Genomic DNA, 27,882 nt, shown 5'->3' on the forward strand with positions numbered 1-27,882 from the left:
AATACGTGCCTCTTCTATCGGTTGGTCGCGACCACAAAAGCCGCCCTTTGTCAAGTGGTGAGGAGAGTCATCAAGATAGCGGCAAGGAAACGGCACCAACCAATCCGCAAATTGACTCGAATTCTTACCAAGTCAGATAATAAGAGATCCCATATCATGGTTTACCGCTACCCGCCCTTTAACTTGGTTCTAGTGCCCTTCAAACTGAAAAAGACAACGAAACTGACGGGAAAACAACCAGTTCACCACCTTTCGCCTCACGCCAGATCGCGTCCACTGGTTGAAGAATGATAAGGGTGAGGTGGTCTGGTTGGATGGGTAGCCGTTCGAGCTGTATTTTCCTTTGAACCGTCAAATCGGCCATGTATGGGCGGCCAGCCGCTCGAACTTGCTGGCCTTCGCCGCCGTCAAACATCCGGACAATATCCAGAACTGGAGCATGTTCAGCTGCTTAGCGATCCTCCAATAGGACATAGTGTCACATAATACCACCATCAACGTAAGTATTACCGGAGAAACATACTGGCCAATGAATAGTCGGAGGCGCTCAACCAGACGGTATAGGAGGGCTCGGTTTCTGAACGCGCACTGATGCCTGATTCAAGCCACGCTGTCTTCATGCGGGGCGGTGCGCTACTTAAAAGTCCCTAAAAGAACGGGAAGTGATGCCGATAGAACCTTCAATCATTCTGGGCTAACGCTTATGACTTGGAAAAAGTCGCGATCCCAATTCAATCGAAAACCTGTGGGCTCTTGTTCAGCAGGTGACTGAAGAGACGCCCGCCACAAGCACCACCCAACCGCAGGCACAGGTTTAGACGGCGTTGGTCCGCATCAAAGCCAGTGTGCTGGAGAATCCATTGGCTGAAATGCTCCAAAACATTCGCCACTGTGTGTTTATGAAAGGTGGCTACATGCTCAGTCAAAATAAAAAGTACCACAATGTTTTGCTTTTTAATTACAGCGGGAAGAAAGATGTCCGGATAATTTCGTTACACCCCCTGTAATGTTCAAATGGTTGCTAAATTCGAAATCAGCTCCAAAAACTAGCCTAGAAACATGCTAAACTCGAAAAAGTGAGCCGAGGTCATTAAAGGTCATTGAGCTGACCTGACCTTCATGTGACACCCATCCTAATGCATGGGACCAGCATCATATAACATGTTTCAACGCTTGAAACCACGTAAAGACTGCAAACGCGCGGCTAATGCGAGCCGACATACGCCGAATCGCGATTCGGGCCAAACATGGTCTCGAGAAATAGGTCACAGGTCAAAGGTCATTTGGGTCAGGGTCATGAAATTTTCAGGGTAGGAGTAAAATTGATAAAATCAGGGGTATTGAAAGTTTCGTCGCGATCGGACGGTTTTTACGCGAGTTACTCACGAAAAACCGATGGGGTCCGCTCAACGCCTACCCCTATACGGGCAAGGGAAAAGCGCAACCAAAAAGGCTAAAATATGCACATGCGATAACCTATACTGCGAAAAAAGGTGCATCATTTTTAACGTCGCCGACAAATTGTAATTACCTCAAGCTCAGGCAGATGTATGGTAGAAAATACCCCAACTGAAATATACTACGGCGGAAATAAAATACCCTACGGCGGAGCTCGGTTGCAGTTTGTAAATACGCTATCGCTACAATACATATACTAGATTGCCTCGTAGGCACTTGGAATTGCGATAGACAAATATTGCGCACAAGAACCGACCGGCGACCGCTCTCACTGCCGAGGCGGCATGTTGCAGGCGTGAAATATATATTTCGATTAGTTCTTTTTCTTTACGGATTAATTGGTTTTTGCGTAGTTTTCTGGTCGAAGAATTCAACATAATGTTAAAACACGTTTCAAAAGTGGTACAAGTCTTTGCAATCCTTATCGGAGTATCGCTTGTCTCCGGAAGTGGATCTGTAGTTATCAAAAAAGCGGAAAGAACAATTGACATATCTTCTCAGCTCATAAAAGTCAATGCAATCATTACTTATGAAAACAGTGATGCAAAACCGATATCATCAATCCTATTCTCATCTGATCCAGAGTGGAAGGGTGACCTGTCATTCATTGCTGCCAAGGTGAGTGGGCAATTCAGTAGGCGGAACTATGGTCAAGCGTACCCATTTTCGGGAACGCATTTTCGTTCCCATAATTGGGAACGATAAACCCAAATATGGGAACGCCATGTAGGCATTATTTAAAACAAGAAAAAGAACCGTTAAATGACGTCCAAAAAATATAAAACGATCGTGAACCGCCTGATAGTTGTCTCAATATTGTTGGGAAAGAGTTTGATATTGTAAGGCCCATCGTAGTTTCAAATCGTTCCCCTATTTCTAAAGCAGTCCATCACCCGGGCCGCGAGCCCAAATTTGGGAACGCTCTCGTACACTGGCGCTGCAAGCGTTCCTTATTATGGGAACGGCGTACCCAAAATTGGGAACGATTTCACCGACGCCTTTCAGGGGCTCTTTTCATTAACAAGCATCACGTCCAACGCCGCAAATTATTGTTAACGCAACAATCATCAGATGACCTTTCCGGCAAGACCGTTGCATGTTTCGCCCGGTCTTCTGCGCTTTTATTCCCGTCGATCTCGCAGCGGGCACGCCCCCCTCTGCAGGATTACGTAATCCACAACGCTCAGCGATGTTCAACAAGGTCTTCCATACCTATATCCACCGTCCGCGCCGAGGGTGGAGACATGTCAAGCACCTGTCTGCTAATCACCGAGAGTTGACGAGCACAAGAAGTATCCAAAAATGGGAACGCTGAATATGTTACACCCTCAAAACACCTAGTCCCAATGAAAATCTAGTTTTTTCCTTTCTTAATGAGTGTAAGTGGCAAAAGGCCTGGTAGGATGGGCACGAGGAATGATCGAAATCAGCATAAAAATTATAATTAAGCCACACAGAGCGACCTATATCAGAGAAATTCCCCCCAAACGATCATGCTTAGAAACGCCGAAGACAAAAACCACGCTCATGACGCTGCTTATAAAACAACGCTAAACAGCTAGCATCCAAATAAAATATGTCTTTCAGGGCTGATAAAATACAGCTGAATGATTTTAAACCACTGAAACTGAGTTTACAACAGTAGTTCGGTAAAATCACTGACGTTTCACGCGGTCAATCGCCCCGACACCAAAAGTCAACAATATTACCTCGGGACTGTCCGCGTGTTCGCTTGCATATGTCAGCATCTGGTGTCGCTAGAATGAAACTTCATAACCAGGCGAAAATTATTATACTTGACCTCAAAATGTAAAAAATGCTTCATTTTCCTTAAAATTGCATGTTAAATGTCGTATAACCCATATTTCCACCATTCTGTCATTTTTAAAAAATCATTAAAAATATCATTCCACGGTCAATTTCCTTGTTCCACGGTCAGATTAAAGATAACTTTATGGAGATTTAGTAGATACTTAAATCAGCGTGCACTTTTTTGAGACGTGATGCACTTTTGAGTTTTAGTGGGCGAACGGCCGAAAAATTGCCTTCCGTTCTCATAAATGGGAACGCCCGTTCCCATATTTGGGAACTCCGTTCCCAAAAATGGGAACGTTCCTATATTTGGGTACTCATGACCATAGTTCCGCCTACTGAATTGGCAATTCATGGAATGCATTTGTTGAGCAGGTCTGACTCATAAGCACAATGGTTCAGCTGGTTCTCAATGATATATCTGAAGAGCATGCTACTTCAAGATACTTAGAACTCACTTTTCAGATTTTCTTGCATCTGCTGTTCCATCATTTCCATTTTTAATCAGGGCAGTCAAATCCTTATGTACCTACCTATGCCTCATGCCCATTGCCCTGTGATCTAGGTGTGATCATCCCCCTTGTCTGACATGAGCAGCTCCCCAGGAAATAGTTCACTTTCACGAAATTATTTTTTTTTGTAATGGATTTGTGATTTTTTATGTTCAAAATGATCAGCAAAGAAAATAAAACCTTTTTACAACAAAAGATTATTTTCTATATTTTTGATATAGGAAGAACTTTTCAGTTTCTGTAAGGCACACGCGATCCAGTATGAAAAGAGCATGGGTCCCAAAAATTCTTCAGAAACTAGAGAAATTATCGCGGCCACCGGCATTTGGGCGATCTGCTCGTGCTTTTGTTACTGGAGCCGTGGGAGCGCCTCACTGGAGCGAATTTCTCTAGAGTTCTCGTAGATAATTTCTCTAGTTTCTGAAGAATTTTCGGGACCCATGCTCGTTTCATACTGGATGCGAATATATGCAAGGCACACATCCTCAACGCAAGACACATTTTTCGGGACGAGAAATAGAATATCTTTGCCTAGGGTGATCGTTGGGCTGTAAAAGCTCCTGATTTATGCTCGTCTCAGCCCAAGCTACGGAACTGCTATTCCAGTTCAAAACCCATGTTAAAATGTGAACTATTTCCTTTAAGAGCAGGCCCATGTGTGGTGGGATGACTGTTTGCAGGGATGGCTAGCTGATCCATGTGATGGGCTTATCCCCAGTGAAGGATGAGGTGCCGGCCCAGACCAGGCATTGTCTCCCCCTAATTAAGGGGCCTTACCATACAAAACAATATCCTTGCTGACCACCCTCTTGGCTGGGAGAGGTGGGAAGAAGAGGAAACAATGTGAAGATTAGAAAGTTTTTCCCCTGCAAATGAATGTGTAAAAGTGTTTGTAATATATGCATGGTGTTGTTCTAAATGTTTTCAGTATGTTTGCCTATCATTAAAATAAGTAGCATACTTAAATACAATACAATTTAACTCCATTCAAAGTAGAATCCTTAGATTTTTTATCCTTAGATATTTTAATGGAATGTGTCAAGTGACAGGTTGTAAATGAATTTATTTGTTATTGAAGGAGATACAAAACTATGAATCATTTTAGACTGTATAAGAGTATATACAATTAAGCATTGAACTAACTAGAGGCACATCACCTTATATTCCAGGTTGGCAATGAGGCATTGGATGTGAAGCCTATTGAAATCTCCAGCAAGCCAGGTGTGAAGCATTTCTCTGCCACACTGCCCAAGCCCCTGGCTCAGGGGCAAACAGTCAAGGTATAGTGTTAACTCAAATTCAGATGCATTAAAATCCCACAGCGGCTCTTCTGATGGAGTCTCATTGAGTAACTGTCTTTCTTTTTTATAACATTTTTTTTTAGCATGTTGAAATGATGATGCTAGCTGATGTGTTTCTGAGTTAATGAAGATTGTCAACACATATTTGCTTGAAAAGTGGAATAACTATTTGGCAATAAATAGATGAGTCATATATCTTAACTTCAGCAATGCTGCTTTATCCTTTTTGCATGAATACTAAAATTTGGCTCATGTCTCAAAGTTACACATCTGAGGTCAATATGCTCAGGTATCCCAGTGTTTTTGCTTTGTTTGTTTTCCAATGCTAAAATCCTAATGCAAAATCCAATCCTGTCTTAGGTTGCCCAGCAATTCTGGTTTGTGACTCATATATCTGATTTTGTGATTGGTCTGTTTTACCCTGTCCAGTCAGACATTTTCTCACCTTGTGCCATCACTCTATTGTGCAGGTTGAGGTGGAGAAGGTGTACAGCCATGGCCTGGAGCCGTTCCCGGCAGAGATCAGCCAGGCTGACAAACAGCTGGTCCGCTTCGTGGGCAACCACTACGTGTTCACGCCGTACCCGGTGCAGCAGCAGACCACCAAGGTGCTGCTGGCCTCTGCCAACGTGGAGAGCTACACCAAGCTGAAGCCCAGCCAGCTCACAGACACCACCATCACCCTGGGGCCGTACGAGAACGTACCAGAGTACTCACGGGTGAGTGCACGGCCGCGGGGCGCCGTGGGGCGGCCGCGGGGCGCCGTCCGTCGGCAGTGGCCGGGTACCGCGGCGCCGTCCGTCGGTAGTGTATGAACGGGGGCGCCGTCCGTCGGCAGTGTCTGGGTTCCACGGCGCCGTCTGCCGGTAGTGGATGAACGGGGCGCCGTCTGCCGGTAGTGGATGAACGGGGCGCCGTCTGTCGGTAGTGGATGAACGGGGCGCCGTCTGTCGGTAGTGGATGAACGGGGCGCCGTCTGTCGGTAGTGGATGAACGGGGCGCCGTCTGCCGGTAGTGGATGAACGGGGCGCCGTCTGTCGGTAGTGTCCGGGCAGCGCTGTCTGTCGGCAGTGCCCGGGCAGCGCCGTCTGTCGGTAGTGGGGCGCCGTCTGTCGGTAGTGACCGCGGGGTGCTGTCTGTCGGTAGTGGCCGTGGGGCGGGTACGGTGCTGTCTGTCGGTGGTGACCGGGCGGCGCTGTCTGTCGGTACTGACCGTGAGGCGCCTTCTGTCGCTGTTGGCCGGGTGGGGCGCCGCGGGGTGGGTGCGGTGCTCTCTGCCGTCAGTGTCCGGATGGGGCGGGCCGGGTCACATTGCTGGTGCTGGTCTGTCCGTGACTCTCTGACTGACCGTCGGTCTGTGGCGCCGGCAGAGCGAGCTGGTGGTGCACGCCGAGAACAACTCGCCGTTCCTGGCGGTGACGCGGCTGACCCGGCACATCGAGGTCTCCCACTGGGGCTACATCTCGGTCGAGGAGACGGTCGACGTGCGTCACGTGGGCGCCAAGCTGCGCGGCTCCTTCTCGCGCTTCGACTACCAGCGCGAGCACAACAGCGGCGTCTCCAGCGTGCAGCAGTTCAAGGTGGGCGGCGCGGTAGGCCGGGGACGCGGGACGGACCACTGACAGTGAGTCTGGTTCGGCGGGAACCGTTTTTCACTGAACTCTGGTCCGAAGTGTATGGTATGGTCTGTCCGGAGCGTCAGCTGCACTAATGCAGTCTGTTACCCTCTAATCACTGAGCTCTGGCCTGAAGTGTCTGATTTGGTCTGCCTTTTCCGTCACGGTCCGGTTCTTACTAAGCCCCCACCCGAAGTGTCTGGTATTGTCTGCCGTTTTTCCACCCCGGACCTCTAACCGCTGTGTGCTGCAGACGTCGCTGCCGGCCGCCGCCCAGGGCGTCTACTACCGGGACGAGATCGGCAACATCAGCACGTCGCGGATGCGCGTGCTGCCCGACGAGGTGGAGCTGGAGCTGCGGCCGCGCTTCCCGCTGTTCGGCGGCTGGCGCACCCACTATGTGATCGGATACACGGTACCCGTCTACGAGTACCTGTTCCGCAGCGGTGAGCTCCGGGCCGGCCACCGCTCACGGGCAGAGTCGGTGGTAGAGCTTTAACCCGCGCACCGACGGGGGTCTGCGCCAACTTCGCACCGACGGGGGGGGGGGGGGCGGATGACCGCCCCCCCCCCTGAGATCTCGAGAACGAAGCAAGATAGCGACAAGCGGTAAACGGCATAGGATACGCACGGTCAAGATCTACAATTTTTACTAAGGTCATTTTCAGGTCAGGTCAAAGATGACGTCACAGGGGTCGAAAAAGTCAAAATGGCGGCGCTAGATATGGAGAGTTTTTCTCGAATAACTTTCGAATTAGTCAAGATAGGAACAAACTAAGGGCATCATCGTGATCCTCTCGTCAATCCGCATCGAATGATATATATGTTGACCTCGAAAGGTCAAGGTCAAAGGTTGACCTCAGGTCACGTGACCTCGAGGTCATCATGTTTATCATTCGATGCGTCTTGACGAGCTGAACACAATGAGACCATCCACGCGGCTGTATCTTGTTCCTGTACGGAGTTATTGGCCAAAAACCTTTGGTGACCTTTGATGACGTCACATGACCTTACAGCTGCCCAACAGCAAAACAGACCTCAAGGTAGTAAAGGTTGATCGTATATGAAGTCATGTATGGTATATGGGGCCATTCCGACCCGCTTTAGTGGTAAAAACAGGGAGTTGATTTTTCCCCCATTGACTTATAATGGGGAGGTCGCGAAATTGACCTGACCTTAGGTCACCGATATCAAAATTCCGAGATATACAAATTGTAGCTACTAATGACTTATAACATCCTGCGACTTTCAAAGGCCTCCGACATCTACTGTAGCTGTGGCACGGTGACAAAGTTGCAAAAAAGTGACTTGAGGTTGGGTCATTCAAAGTGACCTGGTGACCTGACCTTGAAAGGTAGGAGGTTCAAAGTTGCACATCATGTGTAAAATTGATGAGGGAATAGTGTACCAAATTCGCGGCGCTACGCGCCGCGGTTTTCCCGCTATTCGCGAAAAACCTCAGTGGGGGGCGGATATCCGCCCCCCCCCCGTCGGTGCGCGTGTTAAGCAATTACTGTGCTTAATAGTGCTCGTAAGACGTGAGCAAGCCATTTTTTAATGAAATTCTCTTTTATGGTTCTTGAAGAAAGTGCGTGGCACCTACCTATGTATAAGCAATGTTATTTCTTTACAGACGTGTTTGCTTACTTATAAACGTAAAAAGGTTGGGGGATGAGTGGTCCATAACATATTTGGTCATTGCAACGCTTTTTGCGGTTCAAAACTTTTGAAGTTTTAAATGCAGTAGCAATATTAGTAGCCTTCACGCCCTTCACCGTATAATTGTTCTGTTTTGTCCGATATGCGCCGAATAATTCCATGCGAAGTTCCTGCAGTGGGCGGACCTGTCTCCCGTTTTCCCCTCGTCCGTGGTCTCGTCCTCTACGTCTCCTCTGAGGCCCTGTACCGTTTCTGTGCGGTTGTATCCGTCTGCTGACGTCTGTCTGCCGTCCGTCCGTGGTCAGGCGAGAACTACGTGCTGAGTATGCGCCTGCTGGACCACGTGTTGGACGACATGGTGGTGGACGAGCTGGAGGTGTCGGTGGTGCTGCCCGAAGGCGCCTCCGACGTGCAGCTGCAGACGCCCTACCCCGTCACACGCCGGCCGGTGGGTACTGCGGCTGTGTGAAGGGGTCGGGGGTCGGTCCGCCGGGCTGTGATCCTCTGGCCTACCGTCCCGCTGACATCGCTGTCTGCTGTCTGCCCACATAATGGGTCCATTTATCAGTGCCTGCTCTTTATTTCCGATGACCGGTGCCGTGTCTTTACCTCTATCTATTGCCAACCACCGTGAGACACTGTATCGGTATCTGGCGCTCTGTTAAATATCCATGACTGAACTAAGAGCACCTTGTGGTGACTGAGACTGCAGCACGGTACGTTCTGGTCTGTGTGACCGTGTGTCGCTGATGTCCCCGGGGCTGATATAACTGTGTCTGACCGCAGGACTCTCTGCTGCTGACCTACCTGGACATCACCGGCCGGCCCGTCATCAGCGTCACCAAGACCAACCTGGTGGAGAACCACATCCAGGAGTTCCGCATCGGCTACCGCTTCCCCGTCTGGATGACGGTGCGCGAGCCGCTCATGGTGGTGGTCGCCTTCCTGCTGCTCTTCCTGCTAGTCATCATCTACGTGCGGCTCGACTTCTCCATCAGCCAGGTACGCTCCTCCGCGCGCTGTGAGCCGACTTCTCCATCAGCCAGGTACGCTCCTCCGCGCGCTGTGAGCCGACTTCTCCATCAGCCAGGTACGCTCCTCCGCGCGCTGTGAGCCGACTTCTCCATCAGCCAGGTACGCTCCTCCGCGCGCTGTGAGCCGACTTCTCCATCAGCCAGGTACGCTCCTCCGCGCGCTGGGCACCCCGCAGTCGGCTCGACTTCTCCATCAGCCAGGTACGCGACGCCGCGCGCTGGGCACCCCGTCCCAGCGGGCGGTAGCTGGATGTGCGGCCGGCGCCGACCGCTCAGAGCTGTCGCTGGCCCCAGCTGCGTCAGTGGTGGGGTGTTGTGTATGGCTTAGAATCCTCACCAGGCTGACGGGTGTCTCGTTAGACGCGCCGGAGACCGTGGGACACCCCGGGAGAGCCGGAGAGCACGCGGCCAGGTGCCGTTTTCTGCTCACCCAAAGAGTCTTATCATTTAGTTCATTGTATCCAAATAAATTAAGCATGGAGAGGTTCTCACGTAGCCTGCGTACATTCGTTGCCCCTCGGCCCATTCGCCCCGAGCTGCACCGTCCCGTGCCCGTCCGCCGTTTGCCGCGGCCCATACCGTCCCCGTGCCCGTCCGCCGTTTGCCGCGGCCCATACCGCCCCTGCGCCCGTCCGCCGTTGGCCGCGTGCCGCCGGTACTCGTGTGACCGGTGTCTGTTTGTGCCGCCGGTGCTCGTGTGACCGTTGTCTGTTTGTGCCGCGTGCCGCCGGTACTCGTGTGACCGTTGTCTGTTTGTGCCGCGCAGGAGGAGGGCTCGGCCGTCCGTGAGAAGGTGGCCAGTCTGTGTGACAAGGTGCGCGCGCACCACGACACGCGCTGCGGCCTCTACCAGAACATGGAGGACAGCATCGCCAAGGCCAAGACCAGCAAGGACACCGGCGCACTCCAGGTAACTGGGACCTGGGCAATGGACCAGTCCCGGCTGTAGTGTGGCACGATTCTGACGCTAAGCATGTTTTTCTGATACCTTTAAGAAGTTTTCAAGTGATCTGATTTATTAGCCTTATTAGAGCAATGTATGATCAGTGGTTAGTGGTTACTAATTGTTATGAAGCTACGGAACTTTTTAGCGAGATATACACAAAATTTCGTCCAAGTCTTTTGAGAATGCGAACGGTTTACCTTCCGGCTCCTCTTGGCTCAGTCACCTAGCACCGCGGTGTGAGTTACACGGACGGGGTAGGCGAGGTCGGACCGGTGCCTGTGGCGGCTCTAATTGGCTCTAATCCGTCCGTGTGTCGCCAGGCGATTGTGAAGACGCTGAGCGCCGGTCTGAAGTCGGAGGCGGCTGCCATCGCCGGCCTGCAGGAGCAGATCCGCGCCGACGGGGCGGCAGAGACCGCCGAGCGGATCGCCGAGCTGCAGCGGCAGGACAAGTGAGTGGCGCGGCGGCGGGGCCGGGCCGGACGGCGGTGGGCCGGGCCGGACCGGACGGTAGTGGGTCGGACCGGACGGGTCTGAGGTGGGCCGGACCGGACCGGACGGTAGTGCGCCGGACCGGGCCGGACTGGACGCCAGTGGGCTGAACCGGACCGGACGGTAGTGGGCCGCACCGGACGGGTCTGAGGTGCCGCAGCTGTTGGTGCGGGTACCGGCTCTAGCACACGCTGCCAGGCTCATAATGCGGTGGGGCAAACAGCGACTTAGTGAGGACACCACGCGTTGAAGCGGTCTGCGAGGTCAGACGCGGGATGTTTGTATGGTCAATATTTGGTGTGTCCGATACTAGCATATTCATATTTACCACCTGACAGCCTAGTCTGTGTGCGGCCCTGTAGGTTGCGGGGGAGGGGCTCGGTTCCTGGTTCTTTGTCGTCAGTTTGCTGCGGGTACTTACCATGCCGCTATTATATAATGTATGTTCCTTCGCTATGTGTATGCTTGTCCCTGCTCTGACGCCGCGCCGTCGGTCCGTGTCCCCAGGACGCTGCGCGAGCACCTGACCCAGCACGCCACCATCGCCGAGCGCCTGCTAGCCGGCAAGCTGGCCAAGCCGCAGTTCGTCGAGCAGGAGGCGCAGCTCAACCGCAAGAAGGAGGAGGCCGTCCAGCGGATGGAGGCCGTCGTGGCGTCCCTGTAGACGCCGCCGCCGCCGCCGGGCCGAGTCGCTCAGAGACTCACTCCGGCCGGAGGAGTCAGAGTCGCTCGCCGGCCGGCCGAGTCGGAGTCGCTCGCCGGCCGGCCGAGTCAGTGCCGGTGTGCGGTGCGGAGGCGCGGCCCGCACCGGCCTGTGGACCGCTCGGGGATCCGCCGAGGACTGTCTGCGGGCGGCCCTTACCTGCCGGGGACCGCCGGGGCCTGTCAGTGGGAGCGGCGGCCGCCTCGTCAGTGTGTCCACTGCCTGCCTGTCGTCCGCCGCGTGCGCTGGTGTTTGTGTGTCTGTGTGTGTCCGATCAGAGGCGCGGTTTCGTTACCCCGTTGGGTGAGGGAGTTCTGTGTGTGCACGCCTCACTGGCCACCCTGGCGCCGGGGAGGCCGAGTGAGGGCGTGGGCTCCTCCGCCGCGCCGGGCGGTAGGAACTGGGGCGACCATCAGTGCACCGCACGATCACAGCACTCTAAAATCCCCGGTCCTAATGTGAAAGTACAGTCAATTTGTTAGCGGGGTGTCTGGTGTATCGATTTTCTAACCAATCCTAGATTGCCGGTGCGATGTGGTGATTGGGCGGTGTGGTGTGCGGGGTGGGGGGCGCCGGCCGCCCGTCACCAGCACCGCACCAGCGTCCGCCGCCGGCGGGCGAGCTCTCAAACGGCCTGTGGTACGCTCCTCCTCCTCGCTGAGAGGGCTGGGAGCGGGTGTGTACGTGTGTGGGGTGGGGTGGCCGCCGCAGCGCCGGCGCCCGGGCGGGCTGTCCGCCCGGACAGGCGCCGCGCCGGAGCCACTTCAAACTTGTGCTGTTCTTTTTAATACACATTCCCACGGCCTGGTGACGAGTTTTCGACAGTGAAGCGCCGGATCCGGCCATCGTGGTAGTGTCGTTTCACAAGTCAAAATACTGTCAAATACGGGGTCCGAAACACAGCAAGTGTATGTATGGTGGTAGAAGCAGAAGTTGTGGGCTAACTGTTCGGCACGTCTAAATGCTGACACGCGATACCGCCGTCCGAGAATACACGTGCATGTTTACCTCAGAATGTGCATGACTGGCTCGACCGAGGTTCGATAGTCGTCACTCGTCAGTCGCCGGTGGGAGACGCAGCATGAGTCGGCCGTGTTGAGCCGCCGTGGGTTTCCCCGCCGGCGCATCTGATCAATGTCATGCCACACTGGGCGGAAATCGAGCGCGGATCCGCTTTTCACGGCAGAGCTCAGCCGCCCAGACCACGGCGCCAGAGGGTGTAGCCTTCAGGCCACAGCAGCCTTTCTCTCCAGCTTCGCCTTTGTCAGACACGGCTTTGTAAACAGACATGTGCACTAATCCGGAAAAATGGATCCGAGATCTGATCCCATGGATTTGGTTCTGGGATCCACCCAGATCATAGATTCGACACTTTCATTTTGTCGAGATCCACACATATATATCCGACCCTCCATTTTGTCGAGGGATCCACTGAGATCATCGATCCGCCTCTCGCATGTCTGTAACATTAGAGAAACTTGCCTTAAATATAGCCCTTTAGTTCCGTTCTTCAGGACCACAGCTCAGGCGAGTCGTTAGCACATAGAATTAGACATGGTCGTAAGCTGGCGCTGGTGCTCCTCTGACACCAGTGTTCCCAATTTAGCTAACGAGTCTAAAACTGCCTTGACAAGAGCTCCCTATTCAACCATTCTGGAAACCTATTCGCACGGATTACGGAAAACGGACGCTCGTTTGGGGACGGCTGACTTCAACAACATGAGGCATGAATTGAGGTCAAGGTCTATGCAGTACCCAAGCAGTACCTATGCACGTCGGATACTATTTGCAATACAAGCAAATAGGGGAAAAAGTAAAATGGTTCGGAAGCTGGAATACTGTGTGTGAGCGTGTGTGCGTGTTTTTTTTTTTACATTAACCCTACCATTTAGTGGACCTGGGAACCCAGGAACACCAGAATGCGTGTCACGACGACACTGCAGCAGCAGCGTCGGGTGATACCTTCACTAGAGTCTTGTTCAGATGGGACGGCCACCTGTTCTGGAACGGCGTCGAACGATCCGCGACCCAGACGACTGGCTACTGGCGAAACAGATAGGTACTGCACACACCGGCGAAATGTAAACATTGGTTTATTTTCTCCACAAGCCGAGACCTTCGCGTTAATGGGACACAAGCAGCAGCAGCTCGCCCACAGTGATACAGGAGGACCCCCTCCAATGGACTCTCCTCTTTACCCACTCCGCGGAGCAGGTCACGGCCGAAACGGTCAGCCCAAATCGGCACATGGCTGACATCTACCACACCCCACAGCGGAATTCTCCACCTGACTCGTCTGCCCGCTGGCTGGCGGTGTGCCGCCGTATCACGGTCTGCCCGTCTGACGCGAGCCGCGGCGAAGCTTTGGATCCCGCGGAGCTGCGGCGCTGTCCCCGGCGGGCCGCGCCGCGCCATCACCGGCGCGCCGGGGACCTGCCCAGACCCAGGCCCAGCGCGCCCAGGCCGCTCGAGTCGGCGGCGGCCGGCGCCTGGCGCAGCCGCTCCAGCGCCACCTTGGTGTCCTTGAGGCGGGCGGCCAGCAGGCCGGCGTCCGGGTCCGAGCTGGCACGCAGGTCCGTCAGGTAGCTGGCCAGCTGGTCCTGGCACGTGCTGATGAAGGCGCGCCTGCCGAGCGGGGGCGGGGAGACGGTCAGAGGCGGCCGGCGGGCGGTGGACGGGCAGACAGTCACAGGCGGCCGGCGGTCAGTGGACGGGGGACAGTCAGAGGCGGCCGGCGGGCGGGTAACGGATGTGGCGCCCACGTCACCGGCGTCAGGTCACACAGACACGTCAGTAATCAAACAACCACTTTTGCGAATCGGTATTGGCACTAGCAGTGCTCCGTCTTACTTTGATGAATGAATATCTATCATGCAGCACCTATATTTTCGTGATCCATCTTTTTCAGAGGCAGTATCGTAAGAAAACGTTTCCGGGTACTTCTCTTGGTAAGCACTACGAATCTTAGCTAGAGAGGCTTAAACGGACCGGATATTTGGAGACAAATTCTCATGTCGCTAGCTCCCGGTGTGCTTGAAATAATCGACGAAAACAAACACAGTAAAAGGGCTTGCTTGAAAATTGGATAAGATAAAATTATGGTAAAATTCATTTCACTAAAAGGCAAAAGCACAAATTTTCAGTGCGTCGATTTCTGTAACTTTTAGTTGTACCCTGCCCTCATCTCTCCCTTCCCGATTCTGAATGATGAGCGGAGAGCTTTGGTCGGGGTCAGCAGTAGAGCAGCTGAACAGTGACCACATTGAAACAGCTTCAGGACTGATCACTCACCGCGAGTGGCTAGCCGGGAAGGGAAGGGAGGGAGGGGAGGGGCGACAGTCAGCGTGACCGAGCGACAGCCAATTGGAGCCGACCATCCCGCACCGCCCACAGAGTTGATAATGGCGATGGTGCGGTAGACAAACAAAAACAACGCCGTCTCTCTGCTCGGCTGATAGTGCCTGTGTGGCCAATGGCGGCCGCTGCGGGGGTGCGGTCGGCCCGGTCCGCGTTCCGGCCAGTCAGCACACGCCTGCTAAACGCTCCTCCGCCGCCGTTTGGCCGGTGCGCCGATAGCGCACCCCCCCCCCTCCCATCTCCTCCCTCCACACACAACAGCGGCCGGCGCGCGACGATAAAGGTGGGCGCCGGCCGGCGCGGCCCGCAGTCTCAGTCGTGCCGCCGGACGCCGCTCCCCACCGCCACTCGCTACCTACCCGCTCTCCGCCGTCCCGCGCCGCCGCCATGCCCGACTACAACGGCGTCTACAAGCTGGTCTCCTCAGAGAACTTTGACGAGTTCCTGAAGGCCATGGGCCTCAACATGCTGATGCGCAAGGCGGCGACGTCCGGCACGCCCACCATCACCGTCAGCGTCAGCGGCGACCACTGGAAGCTGAAGCAGGACAACAAGGTCCGCTCCAACGAGATGGAGTTCGACATCGGCGTGCCGCGCGAGGTCAAGACCATCACCGGCAAGACGGCCACCACGGTGGTGACCAAACAGGGCGACACGCTGCTGGAGCGCCGCTCCGGCGAGGGCAAACAGCCAGAGGTGGTGCGCCACTTCACCGACTCGCAGCTCACTGTCACCATGAAACTGGACGGAGTGACCGCCGTCCGGGTCTTCCAGAAACAGTGACGCAGCAGCACCCCCTCCGATACCCAGGGTCTTCCAGAAACAGTGACGGAGCAGCGCCGCCTCCGATACCCAGGGTGTTCCGCAAACAGGGACCACCGTCAGACTGTTGGACAATCAGTGCCCGCCATCCGGGGGTTGGGGAAGCAGTGACGGACGCTGCGCCCGGCACACTCCGCCAGCGGATTCAGCAGCGGATGACTGACGGGCACAGAGGCGCGGGTACTCCGGGAGCTGACGGGCTCAGTGTCGCGGCAACGTCCGTGTCGCGGCCTCCCTGTCCTAACCGAGCGGACCTGGCTCGGTACCCACAGTCGACCGTACGGGCCCTCCGGGGGCAGTGACCATTCGCCCGCTCCGAGCCAGTGGGGCAGTGACCATCGGCGTGATTTGAGTCGGGACCGGCGGCATTGCTTGGTAAAAGTCTGGCGAAATCAGCCGTAGCTGAGGTCGTTATGACACACAGTCATTGGTGTTCGTACTTCGCAGGGGAATAACTGTAGTACCTATTTACTTTTACATTATTTAACGTTCCAGCTGAACTCAACTACATATGTAGGCAGCTGGGAGGCTGTGGATCAGTGCTCGGATGTGCGGAATGCGGAGACACGATTATTGATGTATGTTGGATTCATGTTATATATGTCTCGTAAATACATAGCTACACGTGCCGTAAATACACAGCTGCACGTGCTATTGCGTGGACCATAGCTACACCGTCACAAAACATGAAACTAGCACTGCATATCGAGTACTGAGTAGCGCTAGTCCCGGCATGTGTTCGCACTGGAGGTTTGTAGCATTTTACCTTCACACGTGGTAGATGGTGGAAGCAGATTCCGTCAATAGATTACGGAACACATGCGGAAGATTGGCAAACAGTGAGTAAAGAGAAAGCATCCGCACCCCGCGAGAGCGTTGGATTAAATACAAACAGAGCTCGATGGATCTGAGTCGATCGGCCACCGACATACAAGCGTCGAGTCGTCCAACGTACGGCTCTCGCGAGATTAAGCGGTAGGTTTTGCACTTTTACATTTTCGGCTATATCTCAGAAACTAATCGATCTACGATGAAGCCAGTTTACACGATCATGGCCGGCTCGTGAACCAACAAGTCGATCGCATCTTCAACACTTAAAAGTTTGAGACGACGAAGATAAAGCCTGAAGTACACTAAATTTTCTAGGTGCAAAACCTACCGTTAAAACCCGCGAGACCTGTACCTACACTAAAATATATAACTATGCCAAGAAACGGGGAAAACTTACCAGTAAGCTTGCATCAGTGCCCATCAGTCTATCACTCTAAGCCAGAGTACTTCCTAAAATCCCTCGCGGCTCCTAAAAACTGCTTAGTCATCCAGGTACGGCAGGAACACCGGACGGAAACGCGATAGCCACGGGGCGCCTATCGCACAGCGATTACGGCTGCGGGGGGAGACATTCAGCCGGGCCGCCGGGCGCCACCTGCGCTCCAGACACACAGTGGCGGGATGGTACCCACGCGGCACAAATTAGCGATACAGACAGAGTCTGACGGAAACGATCAGTGAGCTCAGCAGCACTCTGAGAGAAACAGAAACCGATAAAAATAATAGTATTTCACGCCAGATTAGTGTGGCCTGGGCGTTTGTGCTCCGACCGGGGGCGGTCTGAGCTTGTCTCTGGTGTTTAGAGCGGTCCGTATGTGCCGTCTCTGGTGTTGGGAGCGGTCCGTATGTAGGTACCTGTCTCTGGTGTTGGGAGAGGTCCGTATGTACCGTCTCTGGTGTTGGGAGCGGTCCGTATGTACCGTCTCTGGTGTTGGGAGCGGTCTGCACCTGTCTCTGGTGTTGGGAGCGGTCCGTATGTACCGTCTCTGGTGTTGGGAGCGGTCCGTATGTACCGTCTCTGGTGTTGGAAGCGGTCCGTATGTACCGTCTCTGGTGTTGGGAGCGGTCCGTACTATGTACCGTCTCTGGTGTTCGGAGCGGTCCGTATGTAGGTACCGTCTCTGGTGTTGGGAGAGGTCCGTATGTAGGTACACTCGGGGGCAGATTGATGTTCCACCACTCCCTACCCATCGGGCTCCCATGTCTCAGCACTGGCTGCTGCCAGTGTTGCCTGCCCTCAGCACTGGTCAGCACTGCCTGCCAGTGCCAGTGCTGCCAGTGCTGCCACTGGCAGCAGCCAGTGCTGAGCCATGGGAGCCCGATAGGTGGGGAGTTGTGGAACATCAATCTGCCCCCGAGTGTACCTGTCTCTGGTGTTGGGAGAGGTCCGTATGTAGGTACCTGTCTCTGGTGTTGGGAGCGGTCCGTATGTGCCACGGCGTCCGGCCGGGGGTTATCGTACCTGTCTCTGGCGGCCAATGAGTCCTGCCGGGTGTTACCGTACCTTTCTCTGGCGGCAACCAAGTCCGGCCGCTCGCTGAACCGGGAAATGATCCAGTGAATGGCCTGGAGGAGGTGCTGCGGTCGGCGCAGGTCCGTCCACACCGGGTCATCCTGGCTGTACAGCGACTGAAACACAGTACACAGAGGGTCATCCTGGCTGTACAGCGACTGAAACACAGTTCACACCGGGTTATCCTGGCTGTACAGCGACTAAAACACAGTCCACACCGGGTCATCCTGGCTGTACAGCGACTGAAACACAGTTCACACCGGGTCATCCTGGCTGTACAGCGACTGAAACACAGTCCACACCGGGCCATCCTGGCTGTACAGCGACTGAAACACAGTCCACACCGGGCCATCCTGGCTGTACAGCGACTGAAACACAGTATACACCGGGTCATCATGGCCGTACAGCGACTGAAACACAGTTCACACCGGGTCATCCTGGCTGTACAGCGACTGAAACACAGTATACACCGGGCCATCCTGGCTGTACAGCGACTGAAACACAGTCCACACCGGGTCATCCTGGCTGTACAGCGACTGAAACACAGTTCACACCGGGTCATCCTGGCTGTACAGCGACTGAAACACAGTCCACACCGGAGGGGTGTTCACGGGCACCGCACACTGCTGCGTGCGGTGTGTGCGGTGCGTCCAGCAAGCGTGGGGGTAGGGGATGGGTAGGCGGTTCTGACGTCACGGCTGCGTGCGGTGGACGGTCCGCTGTGGCCAGTCCCGACCGGCCACAGCGATCGCTGTGTGCGGTGACGGAAGGCTGACGTAGGGACGCAGTGGGCGGAGCCTGTTGTTGTTGTTGTTGTTGTTCCCCCTGGGACCTCCTTACGGAGGACCATAGCCGAGAGGCTCCCTATGGCGAAGGTAGCCGGCCTCCAAGGCAGCCACCAGGTCAGCGTCCCGCAGCCGCGACGGGTCGACGTAAATGCTGCCAGTTAGCCGCAGGCGGGCGCCAGCGAGGGCCGGGCAGCGGAGCAAGACGTGCTCCGGCACGTCCGCCTCCTCCCGGCACACGGCGCAGAGCGCCGCGGGGCACCGCTTATCGGGGCACTGCAGGCATGCCACGGAGGGGTGGCGGCCGATCCGGTGCAGGTATTGGAGCGAGCGGCCCCAGTGGCCCGCCCTCAACTGGTGCACCGAGATGGCGGCCTCTCGGTCCTCTCCGGGGATGGGGAGCGGCAGGGTGCTCCCGAAGATAGTCTTAAAAAAGGAGTCGGGCCAGTTTTCGCGCCACTGACGTGTGGCCGTCCGATGAACTGCCCGTGTCAGGGACCGAGCGTCCGAGGGCACGGCGCCCTGGGGCAGGGTGGCCGCTTGTTTGGCCAGGGCGTCAGCACGCTCGTTCTCCGCCAGCCCGCAGTGAGCAGGGACCCACTGCAGGGTCACCTGCCGGCGCTCGGCAATGTCCAGCAGCGTCCTCCAGATCGCCGCGCCGATAGTGGTGGTCTGGGCGGCCGCTCCCGCGCTGAGGAGGCTCAGGGCGGCTCGTGAGTCAGAGCACGCCACCAGCGGGGCGGGGGACGGCTCATCCCGGACTCGCTCCAGCGCCGCCCTCAGGGCGAACAGCTCCGCACGGGTGCTGGAGCAGAGGCCTCCCGCCGCCACCTCCACCTCGAGAGTCTCCCCCGACGCGGTAAAGATGACGGCGCCGCCCCCTCCTCGCCTGACCCCAGCGTCCGCAGAGCCGTCGGACCAAATCCACGTGGCCTGGGCTGGGAGCGCCGCCAGGTGCTGCCGCGCGGCCTCTCGTCGCGTCTCGTTGGAGGAGGCTCAACGACCGCCGGGTCCCACGTCCAGATTGAAGGCGATCGGGCGGCAGGTTGTCCACGGGAGGAGGGGAACCTCGAGGCGCGACTCCACCGTCACTCCCTCGGCGCCCGCCTCGATCAGCGCCGATCGCCCCAGTTGTCGCCAGCCGGTGGTAGACCGCAGTCGAGTGGGTGGGTCGGCCTCCGCGACGCGGCGAAGAGGGTCGTCCTCCGGCAGGGCGAGCGCTCGGCAGAGCGTTCGCGCGGCCAGCGTCTTCCTGGTGGACCATGCTGAAGGGATGCCTGCCTCGGCCAGCAGGGAATCCCTGGGGGTGGACCGTGGGCATCCGGTCACCACCCGGGCGGCCGCCAGCAGCTCGCGCTCCACCAGCTGAACGTGTGACGGGGACGCGGCCGGGAGCCAGGCACCCGCCGCGTATTCAAGGGGTCCCCGGACATACCCGTTCGCGACTGTCCTGAGCTGCGCCTCGCGGAGACCCCAGGTCCGGCCGGTCATCCTCCGCAGCTGTGCCGTCCGCGGCCGGACCTTCCGCCGCAGAGAGTCGTAGTGGTCTTTAAAATGTAGAAGTCTGTCGAAGGTCACCCCCAGAAGATGTAGGCTGGTGCCACTGGTGACCTGCGTGCCGTTCACCAGGAGTTGCACGCCACGCTCGTCCCTGCTCCGCTGAGTCAGCAGCAGCGCCTGGGTCTTCTGTCCGGCGATGGACATCTTCCAGTGCCTTGCCCATCGGGCCAGGGCGTCGGCCGACTTCTGGGCGCGAGCCACCGCGAGCTCTACGGTGGCTCCAGCGCTCAGTGTGGCCGTGTCGTCCGCATACATCAGGACGTCCGTGCGGTCCGAGGCGTTCCGCAGGGTCTCGATAAGGTCCGCCGCCCAGAGCGTGTAGATGGTCGGTGCCAGGACCGAGCCCTGCGGCAGGCCCGCGCGGAACACGCGCTCGCTGCTGTGCGCGCCGTTGACCTCTACGCGGGCCCGCCTGTCGCGAAGGAACCGGAATATCCAGGTCGCGAGACATCTGGGGAGGAGCTTGAGGAGTTTCAGGTGTAACATCCGGTGATCGATCGTGTCATAGGCACGGGAGAAGTCGAACGCCAGGAGGACAAAGCGGACCGCCGCCACGCCATCCTCCGGGCCTCGTCTCGGCTTGGGGCGATTCCAGCCATCTTGAACGGTTTGGACCAAGCGGGCCAGACTGTCCTCCGCCGACCTCCCGCGGCGGAACCCGACCTGTTCGAGGGGCACCAGTCGGTCTCGCTCGATGAGGTAGGTCGTCCGGGCCGCGATCATCCGCTCCGCTAGCTTGGCGATGTGACTCAAGAGCGCGATCGGGCGGTAGCTGCCCACTTGTTTGGGGTCTTTGCCGGCCTTCAAGATGGGGATGATGGTCGCCCGGCTGTGGGGATGGGCGGAGCCTCGAGGCTGTGTGCGGTCCGACCGCACACAGGGCCCATGAACAGCCCTATGGTCATCCTGGCTGTACAGCGACTGAAACACAGTCCACACCGGGTCATCCTGGCTGTACAGCGACTGAAACACAGTTCACACCGGGTCATCCTGGCTGTACAGCGACTGAAACACAGTACAAAGGGGGTCATCCTGGCTGTACAGCGACTGAAACACAGTCCACAGGGGGTCATCCTGGCTGTACAGCGACTGAAACACAGTCCACACCGGGCCATCCTGGCTGTACAGCGACTGAAACACAGTATACACCGGGTCATCATGGCCGTACAGCGACTGAAACACAGTTCACAAAATAGTCACAACATTAAGTCCACTGAGGGACTTTTTACAAAGATTTAACAATTGAATGGCGACTTCAGCATAGGACATAGGTGAGTACCCTACAATTTCCACCGACGCGAGCGACTGAAACACGGTCTACAGCGTGCCACCCCAGCCTCAGCGCACAGCCACTAGTTATTACTGGTTCCGTCCGGCCCGGCGGCTCGGTCTCACCTGGTACACAGAGAGCAGCTCGGGCAGCGACACGCCCGCCTCGGCCAGCGCGGCGGCCGCCCACTCGGGAGGCGTCATCGAGTGCCGGCACGAGTGCTCCTCCAGGTGTCGGACGATGGTGTCCAGCGGACAGTAGGCCGGCTGGCCGCGGTACTCGCGCGCCAGCTCGGTGACGGCCGGCGCCGCCGCCTCCGCCGAGCCGGCCTGCTGCAGCAGCGCCGCCAGCAGCCGTCGCCACAGGTCGCGCACCAGCGCCGCGTCCCGGTGGCCGGCGCACACCACAATGGCCAGCTGGCAGCGCGCCAGGCCCAGCCGCTCGCACAGACTGTACAGCGCCGTCACGTCCAGCAGGTCGGCGTTGAGCCGGGTCTCGGCCTCTGGCGAGCGGCCGCGCGCCGCCTCCAGCACGCGCCACTGCACGCGCGCCACCTCCACCTTCTCCTCCAGCTCGTGCAGGAACTCGCCCTGCGAGGCGGCCGCCGCCACCTGCATCTGGCTCGACTTGACGCAGAGCACGGCGCGCGCCAGGTACTCGATGCGCCGCGCCAGGTCCACGTCGGTGCCGTGCCGCTCGGCCAGCTTGGCCAGCACCTTGGCCGCCGCCAGGTGGTTGCCGCTGCGCTCGTAGTGCTTCCAGAGCAGGTCGAGCATCTGGACGCCGGGCGCGGCGCCCGAGCTGCGCGTCAGGAACGGCTCGATGTACGGGGACCTGACCTGCAGCAGCCGCTCCGACATGCCTTCCACCACCATCCAGTTGTAGACGGCCACGTGCAGCAGCTCGTCGCGCGACTTGAGCACGGCGTCGATGACGCGCTCTGCCTGGCGCTGCGCCTGCTGCGGCTGGTCGGCCGGCTCGGCGGCCGGCGGCGCGCCCGGCCGCGCCGGCACCGGCGACTGACGCTGGCCGTGCGAGGCGCGCACCAGCGCCGACAGCATCTCCAGCACCACCGTGTAGCACTCGTCGCGCTCGCGGAACGCCTGGCGGCCCTGCAGGTCCTCGGCCGGCTCTCCGTTGCGGTAGTAGTGCAGCGCCACCTCCTGGGGGTCTCGTTTCTCGGCGGCGGCCAGCACCAGCTCCACGACACCCTCGTAGTCGTGCGCCGCCTGAAACTGCTGGCAGACGGCCGCCAACTGCAGCTGGCCCGCCACACGCTTGGCCAGCGCCAGCGCCTCGCCCAGCAGCCGCTGCCGCTCGGACGGCGAGCTGGCGTTGCGCGCGGCCATCAGTTTCTCGCTGGCCTGCGAGCTGATGGCGTCCTCCTCCCTGAAGACGGCCGGCGCCAGAGCGCGCAGCTGCGCCGACACGGCCTCCGTGCTGCCGTTGTCGCTCAGGTAGCGTCCGATGAGCGCGGCGATCAGCTGCGTGCACATGGTGCGGCCCGACAGCGTGAGGTCGCGGAACGTCATGAGCCGCAGCGCCGACTGGTCCTCCCTGCTCAGCGCCTCCGTCACCACGTGCGTCTGGTGGTCGGTGACAATCTTCACCAGTCCCAGCACCTGCCAAACAGAGGGGGAAAACTACCGTCAACGCTCCGGGTTACACAAGAAAGGATAATTGTCAAATAAACTATTGCTTCTTCGGCACAAGCAGAAAAGGTAAATAAAGACTGCCACAATCTTCACAAAAATAAATCAAACTCCTTACACTTCGTACGTTTAACTAGGAACATATTTACTGAGAAGATGAAATTAAGAACTTCAAGTAAATTGAGTTAGTCAAAGCACACATTCCCCGCAATGATTCTGCAGCGTCGTCGTACCTGTCTGGTGTAGGCGATCAGCTCGCGCAGGTGGAGCAGGCTCTGTCGCTCGGCCTGCAGCGCCTGCTGGTGATGCAGGTGGTGGCCGCGGCCGGCCGCCATCCGGCCGGCCTCGTCCTGCTCCAGGTACGAGTTCATGCGCTGCTGCAGCTGCTGCGTGCTCACCGTGTCGGCGAACGGCGGCTGCAGCGGCGAGTGGCGCTGCAGCAGCCGGCTGAGCAGCTCCAGCTGGCCGCTCAGCCAGCCCAGCTCCTCCGAGCTGGCCGCCGACACCAGGTGCACCTGGCCCGGCCGAGGCGAGAACTCGCGCACCACGCGGCTCGCCCAGACGGGCCGCAGCAGGCGCGCCGCGTACAGGTACAGGCCGTCGTGTTTACCCGAGAACAGCACCTCGGCCGGCGCCGCCGCCAGCGACGTGTCCGGAGAGACGGCCGCCGAGAGCGCCAGCGGCGGCGAGCCGGCCGCGAACGGCGCCGGCCGGCTCGGCTGCGGCGTCGACACCTGCTGCGGGTGGAAGCTGGCGCCCAGCAGGCTGGTCGAGTGCGGCGAGGCCGGGTGACCGGCGCCGGCCGGCGGCGCCACCACCTGCGGCTCGCCGCCGTACAGCAGGAAGGCGCGCTCCGCCCAGGCCGCCAGCTGGGCGTCCTGCGGCGCGTCCGAGCACGCCAGGATCAGACACGTGGCGCACGCCTGCGCCTCCGTATGCAGCGTGAAGAAGGCGCGCACGGCGTCCGAGTCGGGCCGGCCGGCGTCCTCGAGCAGCGCGCGCAGCTGGTCCACGGGCCGCAGCTGCTCCAACACCTGCACGCCGCGCGTCGAAAGCGCCACGTAGCGGCGCGGCAGGCGCGCGTGCTGAGTGACCACCAGCGGCGGGCGCGGCGCGCCGGCCGGCTCGCAGCGCACCAGCGGCCGCTCCGGCAGCGGCTGCAGCGCCCACGTGTGCCAGTCGAGCGCCAGCGTGCTCTGCAGCTCGGTCAGCTGGCCGGCCGCCGGGAAGGCGTCGCCGCTGAGCAGCCAGAGCACGTCCAGCTCCTCGGACTGGGCGGCCACCAGCAGCGCCGTGCCGTCCGAGTAGCGCGCCATGTGCAGCGCCGCCGGCCGCTGGGTGGCGTTGGCCGCGAACCCGGGCGGCAGCCGGATGTGGCGCAGCTGCAGCGAGGTGGGCCGGCCGCCGGCCGTCGGCGCCGTGCTGAAGTAGAGCCGCACGCCGGCGCCCGTGGTGACCACCAGCTGGACGTGCGCCGACTCGGCGGCCGTCACCGGCGATATGTCCAGCACCGGCCGGAAGTTGGACGGGTCCACCGTGCGCGCCACCCCCTCGGCCGCCTGCACGATCGAGAACTGCGACAGCGCCGCCACGCGCACCGTCTGCTGGCCGTCGTCGCCGAGGTCGTACACCTGGACGGTGCCCTTCTCGGAGCGTGTGTAGAGCACGTTGCGGGAGGCGTCCACCTGCAGCTGCAGCAGCGGGTCCTCGTCCGAGAAGGCGGCGGACAGGAACGTCGGCACGAGCACCGACAGCGCGCTCGACGAGTGGTTAATCTTGCGGCAGCGGCGCGAGAACCAGCTCTCGGTGGCCTGGTAGACGAGCTCGTACAGGCAGCCGTCCTTGGCGCCCAGGAAGACGCGGCCGGACGGCGTGCCCACCACCGTCGTCACGTACGCGCCGTCGCTGGCGATCGAGAACAGCGGCTCGGGCAGCACGTGCATCTCGGCCGGACCGCCGGGCGCCGCCGGCCGCGACATGGTCACGCCGAGCAGCACGATCTCGAGCGGCGTGGCCAGGCAGAGCAGGTGCTGGATGTGCGCCTGGAAGACGCCCGGCCGCGGCCGCACCAGGCCCACGGCCAGGATCGTCTCGCTGAGGCCGTCGTAGTAGGCCAGGTTGGCGCCCGTCTCGAAGAGCCACACGTAGATGTCGTTGTCGATGGTGAGCCAGGCGCGGTCCAGCTCGGGGAACAGGCCCATCATGCAGTTGCACTGCAGGTGGTTGAAGTGTTCCACCAGTTCGGCGGGCAGCGGCACCTTTTTGCCGGCGCTGATCTGGCGCAGGCCGAGCCCGCCGCGGCCGCCGGCGGCGCCCAGGCTCGGGTAGTCGGCCTCGTGCAGGCCACTGACGGTCGGGCACGGCTGGCTGCCGATGCGCAGCCGGTCGGCCAGGCTGGGGAACTGCGTGTCGGCCGCCAGCAGGCGCTCCAGCGTGGCACCGGCGGCCGACAGCGCCTCCTGGAGGCCGGCACCGGCCGGCGCCAGCGGCCGCCCGCCCGAGAACGACATACTCACCGCCGGGCTGGCCGGCATCGCGCGCCGCCTGGAACAGCGCCGGGCGGCGTCAGCTGCCAGACCGACAGCACAGCACAGCACAGCAGCGAATCAAATGGACTCACCTACTGGATGGGGGCAGCGTGGCATGTTAATTGACATATCTTCAGATTATTGAGTGGACGACGGACGTGCCTGCAAGACATAATCTGTCTATTTGCAGTGGCCGTTGGAGTGACTAGAAATCTGCACATCCATCACAGAGAATAATAGCTACTTCTTCAATACTGACAGCTGATGTTTTACTTGGCTTAACTTGGCAACTACACTAGTAGTGATCTGAATTTCAAGCTCTAAGTGAGAAAACTTGTTCAATTCGGATCTTATTTATAAGGCACAAGCATCTGAACCTGATGTTATTATAGACAACCTTTCTTACACTTGCAGCTGACTGGTTTCACATGAAATAATAAGCTTAACATCTTAAGACTGTTCAAAGCAGCAGCCCTATTAAAAAATAATATTGTATGGTTAAATTCCTACACTGTGTAGATAGTATTAGCACTGTGAAAAACTACTTGCCATGTTTTAATAACTTTGATTTGACCTGAAATAAACAAATCCTCAACCAAATTACTTGATTAAAGATACTAGCTAGATGGTGATGCTGGATAATTAACAACCCTTTCCATAGGTAACTCCAATGTCCCAAAATTTGTCGATTTGGGTGGGAAATGACATCCAAAGGAAATCCATTTTCCACTCTCACCACCAATTTTTTTAAGAACAATTTTCCACTCCCAACCAAGAAAACCTAGATTTTTTACCTCTAGAAAGAGCGGTTGTGTGAATGCCCGGTTTAGCATCAAACATTCTACATCCTAGAATAAAATCCATGTTTTATGGCGTTTCTCACTCTTTTTGGATCTAATCAAATCAGCAGTTTTCCACTCTCTCCCCTCTTTTTGGTGGGTAATTTTCCCCTCTGACACCCCAGACAAAACTCAATTTTGGGACACTGGGTAACTCAGAATGATTATTTTCTTAATGCTGCTTTAGTATCGCTATTTTGCTTCTAAAACCTGTAATTGGATCAAGTGTTTAAAGAATGAGCTGAAATTATGACTTATGAGTTGACTTTATTTATGGCCCATGGGCCATGGCCAATAGTTCATGGTTTCTGCTCAGTTTTCATACTGGTAGAGATTCAAATCAAGCACTTAATATTTCAAGTCACCTAAACAGGGGAGCTGGTTACTGTTCATATCAGCACATTGCTAGTTTTCATAAATGGAAATTCATTGCTGGTGTTTCTTGACCTCTCATTGGTCATGCTGCATGGACCAAGTGAAGTTCACCCATAAAAAGCCAAGAAATGTGAGCAAGCCAAGCTAGCATCCTTCAGATAAAAAACAACAACCATGAATTGGTAACAGTGACACAGGTTCATAAAATTGAAACAAAAATTAACTTCTGAGGCCTGCTTTTCCAACAGAAAAATAGCCGCCTGCCAGAATTTTTTGGCTAGACCGCTTCACATACATAGCGTAAACGCGACAGCATAGGGCATGTAATAGGGCTTTACCATTTCACTCTGTATGTGAAGGGGTGTTCAGGCAAAAAATTCCGGCAGGCAGCTATTTTTCTGTTGGTAAAACTCTCCTCTGAACTTAAAACTTTGAGCTCAAAGCCACAGTAACTGGTAACAGAGCATAAGTGGCAAACCTTGAGTTGAAAAATCCATTTCACCCTAATACCATGGATTTTACCCTACCCAGCTTCAAACCTACACCATAAAAGACCATTTTAATAAAAATCGGAAACCGGTCAAAATTCAAAACTGAAACGGGACAAATTTATCAATCTGTCGGTTTATCACGAACCAATGAAACCAAACCGTGAAACGTTATATTGATACACAAGCTTACCTCAACAAGTGAGCTGAAGATGAAAAAAGTGTTATGTGGTCTCAAAATAAAATAAACTTACAGAAAATAATACTAATGCACTTATCCCGCTCTGACTCTCGTTGAATATCAATCGACAACGAACTCCCCCACACGCG

At 57.0% G+C, this 27,882-nt stretch overlaps 3 protein-coding genes across 4 annotated transcripts; 2 read left to right on the forward strand and 1 right to left on the reverse strand.

The window, feature by feature from the left end:
- Positions 1-1,627: 1,627 nt before the first annotated feature.
- Positions 1,628-12,340, forward strand: LOC122370964 (dolichyl-diphosphooligosaccharide--protein glycosyltransferase subunit 1-like). Its single transcript, XM_043346968.1, has 10 exons — positions 1,628-2,076; positions 4,952-5,062; positions 5,554-5,802; positions 6,454-6,663; positions 6,953-7,145; positions 8,664-8,806; positions 9,145-9,360; positions 10,159-10,302; positions 10,659-10,789; positions 11,337-12,340. The coding sequence occupies exons 1-10, from the start codon at positions 1,837-1,839 to the stop codon at positions 11,491-11,493; spliced, it is 1,794 nt and encodes a 597-aa protein (XP_043202903.1). The 5' UTR covers positions 1,628-1,836; the 3' UTR covers positions 11,494-12,340.
- A 1,269-nt stretch (positions 12,341-13,609) lies between these two features.
- On the reverse strand, positions 13,610-27,876 carry LOC122370965 (nuclear pore complex protein Nup155-like). Of its 2 annotated transcripts, none has more exons than XM_043346970.1 (5): positions 27,807-27,876; positions 23,556-25,866; positions 21,796-23,292; positions 18,047-18,171; positions 13,610-14,157 (listed from the first exon to the last, which is right to left on the reverse strand). In XM_043346970.1, exons 2-5 carry the CDS (start codon positions 25,854-25,856, stop codon positions 13,947-13,949), a joined length of 4,134 nt encoding a protein of 1,377 aa, XP_043202905.1. In that variant the 5' UTR covers positions 25,857-25,866; positions 27,807-27,876; the 3' UTR covers positions 13,610-13,946. The 2 variants fall into 2 exon arrangements, with proteins under 2 accessions (XP_043202905.1, XP_043202904.1); XM_043346969.1 differs by having other exon boundaries at positions 27,746-27,872.
- LOC122370966 (fatty acid-binding protein, adipocyte-like) lies at positions 15,192-16,527 on the forward strand. Its single transcript, XM_043346971.1, has one exon. The coding sequence runs from the start codon at positions 15,277-15,279 to the stop codon at positions 15,670-15,672; it is 396 nt and encodes a 131-aa protein (XP_043202906.1). The 5' UTR covers positions 15,192-15,276; the 3' UTR covers positions 15,673-16,527.
- Positions 27,877-27,882: the final 6 nt, after the last annotated feature.

The sequence above is a fragment of the Amphibalanus amphitrite genome, unplaced genomic scaffold (assembly GCF_019059575.1).
Source record: "Amphibalanus amphitrite isolate SeventyFive unplaced genomic scaffold, NRLGWU_Aamphi_draft 001190F_arrow, whole genome shotgun sequence".
Classification (NCBI taxonomy): domain Eukaryota; kingdom Metazoa; phylum Arthropoda; class Thecostraca; order Balanomorpha; family Balanidae; genus Amphibalanus; species Amphibalanus amphitrite.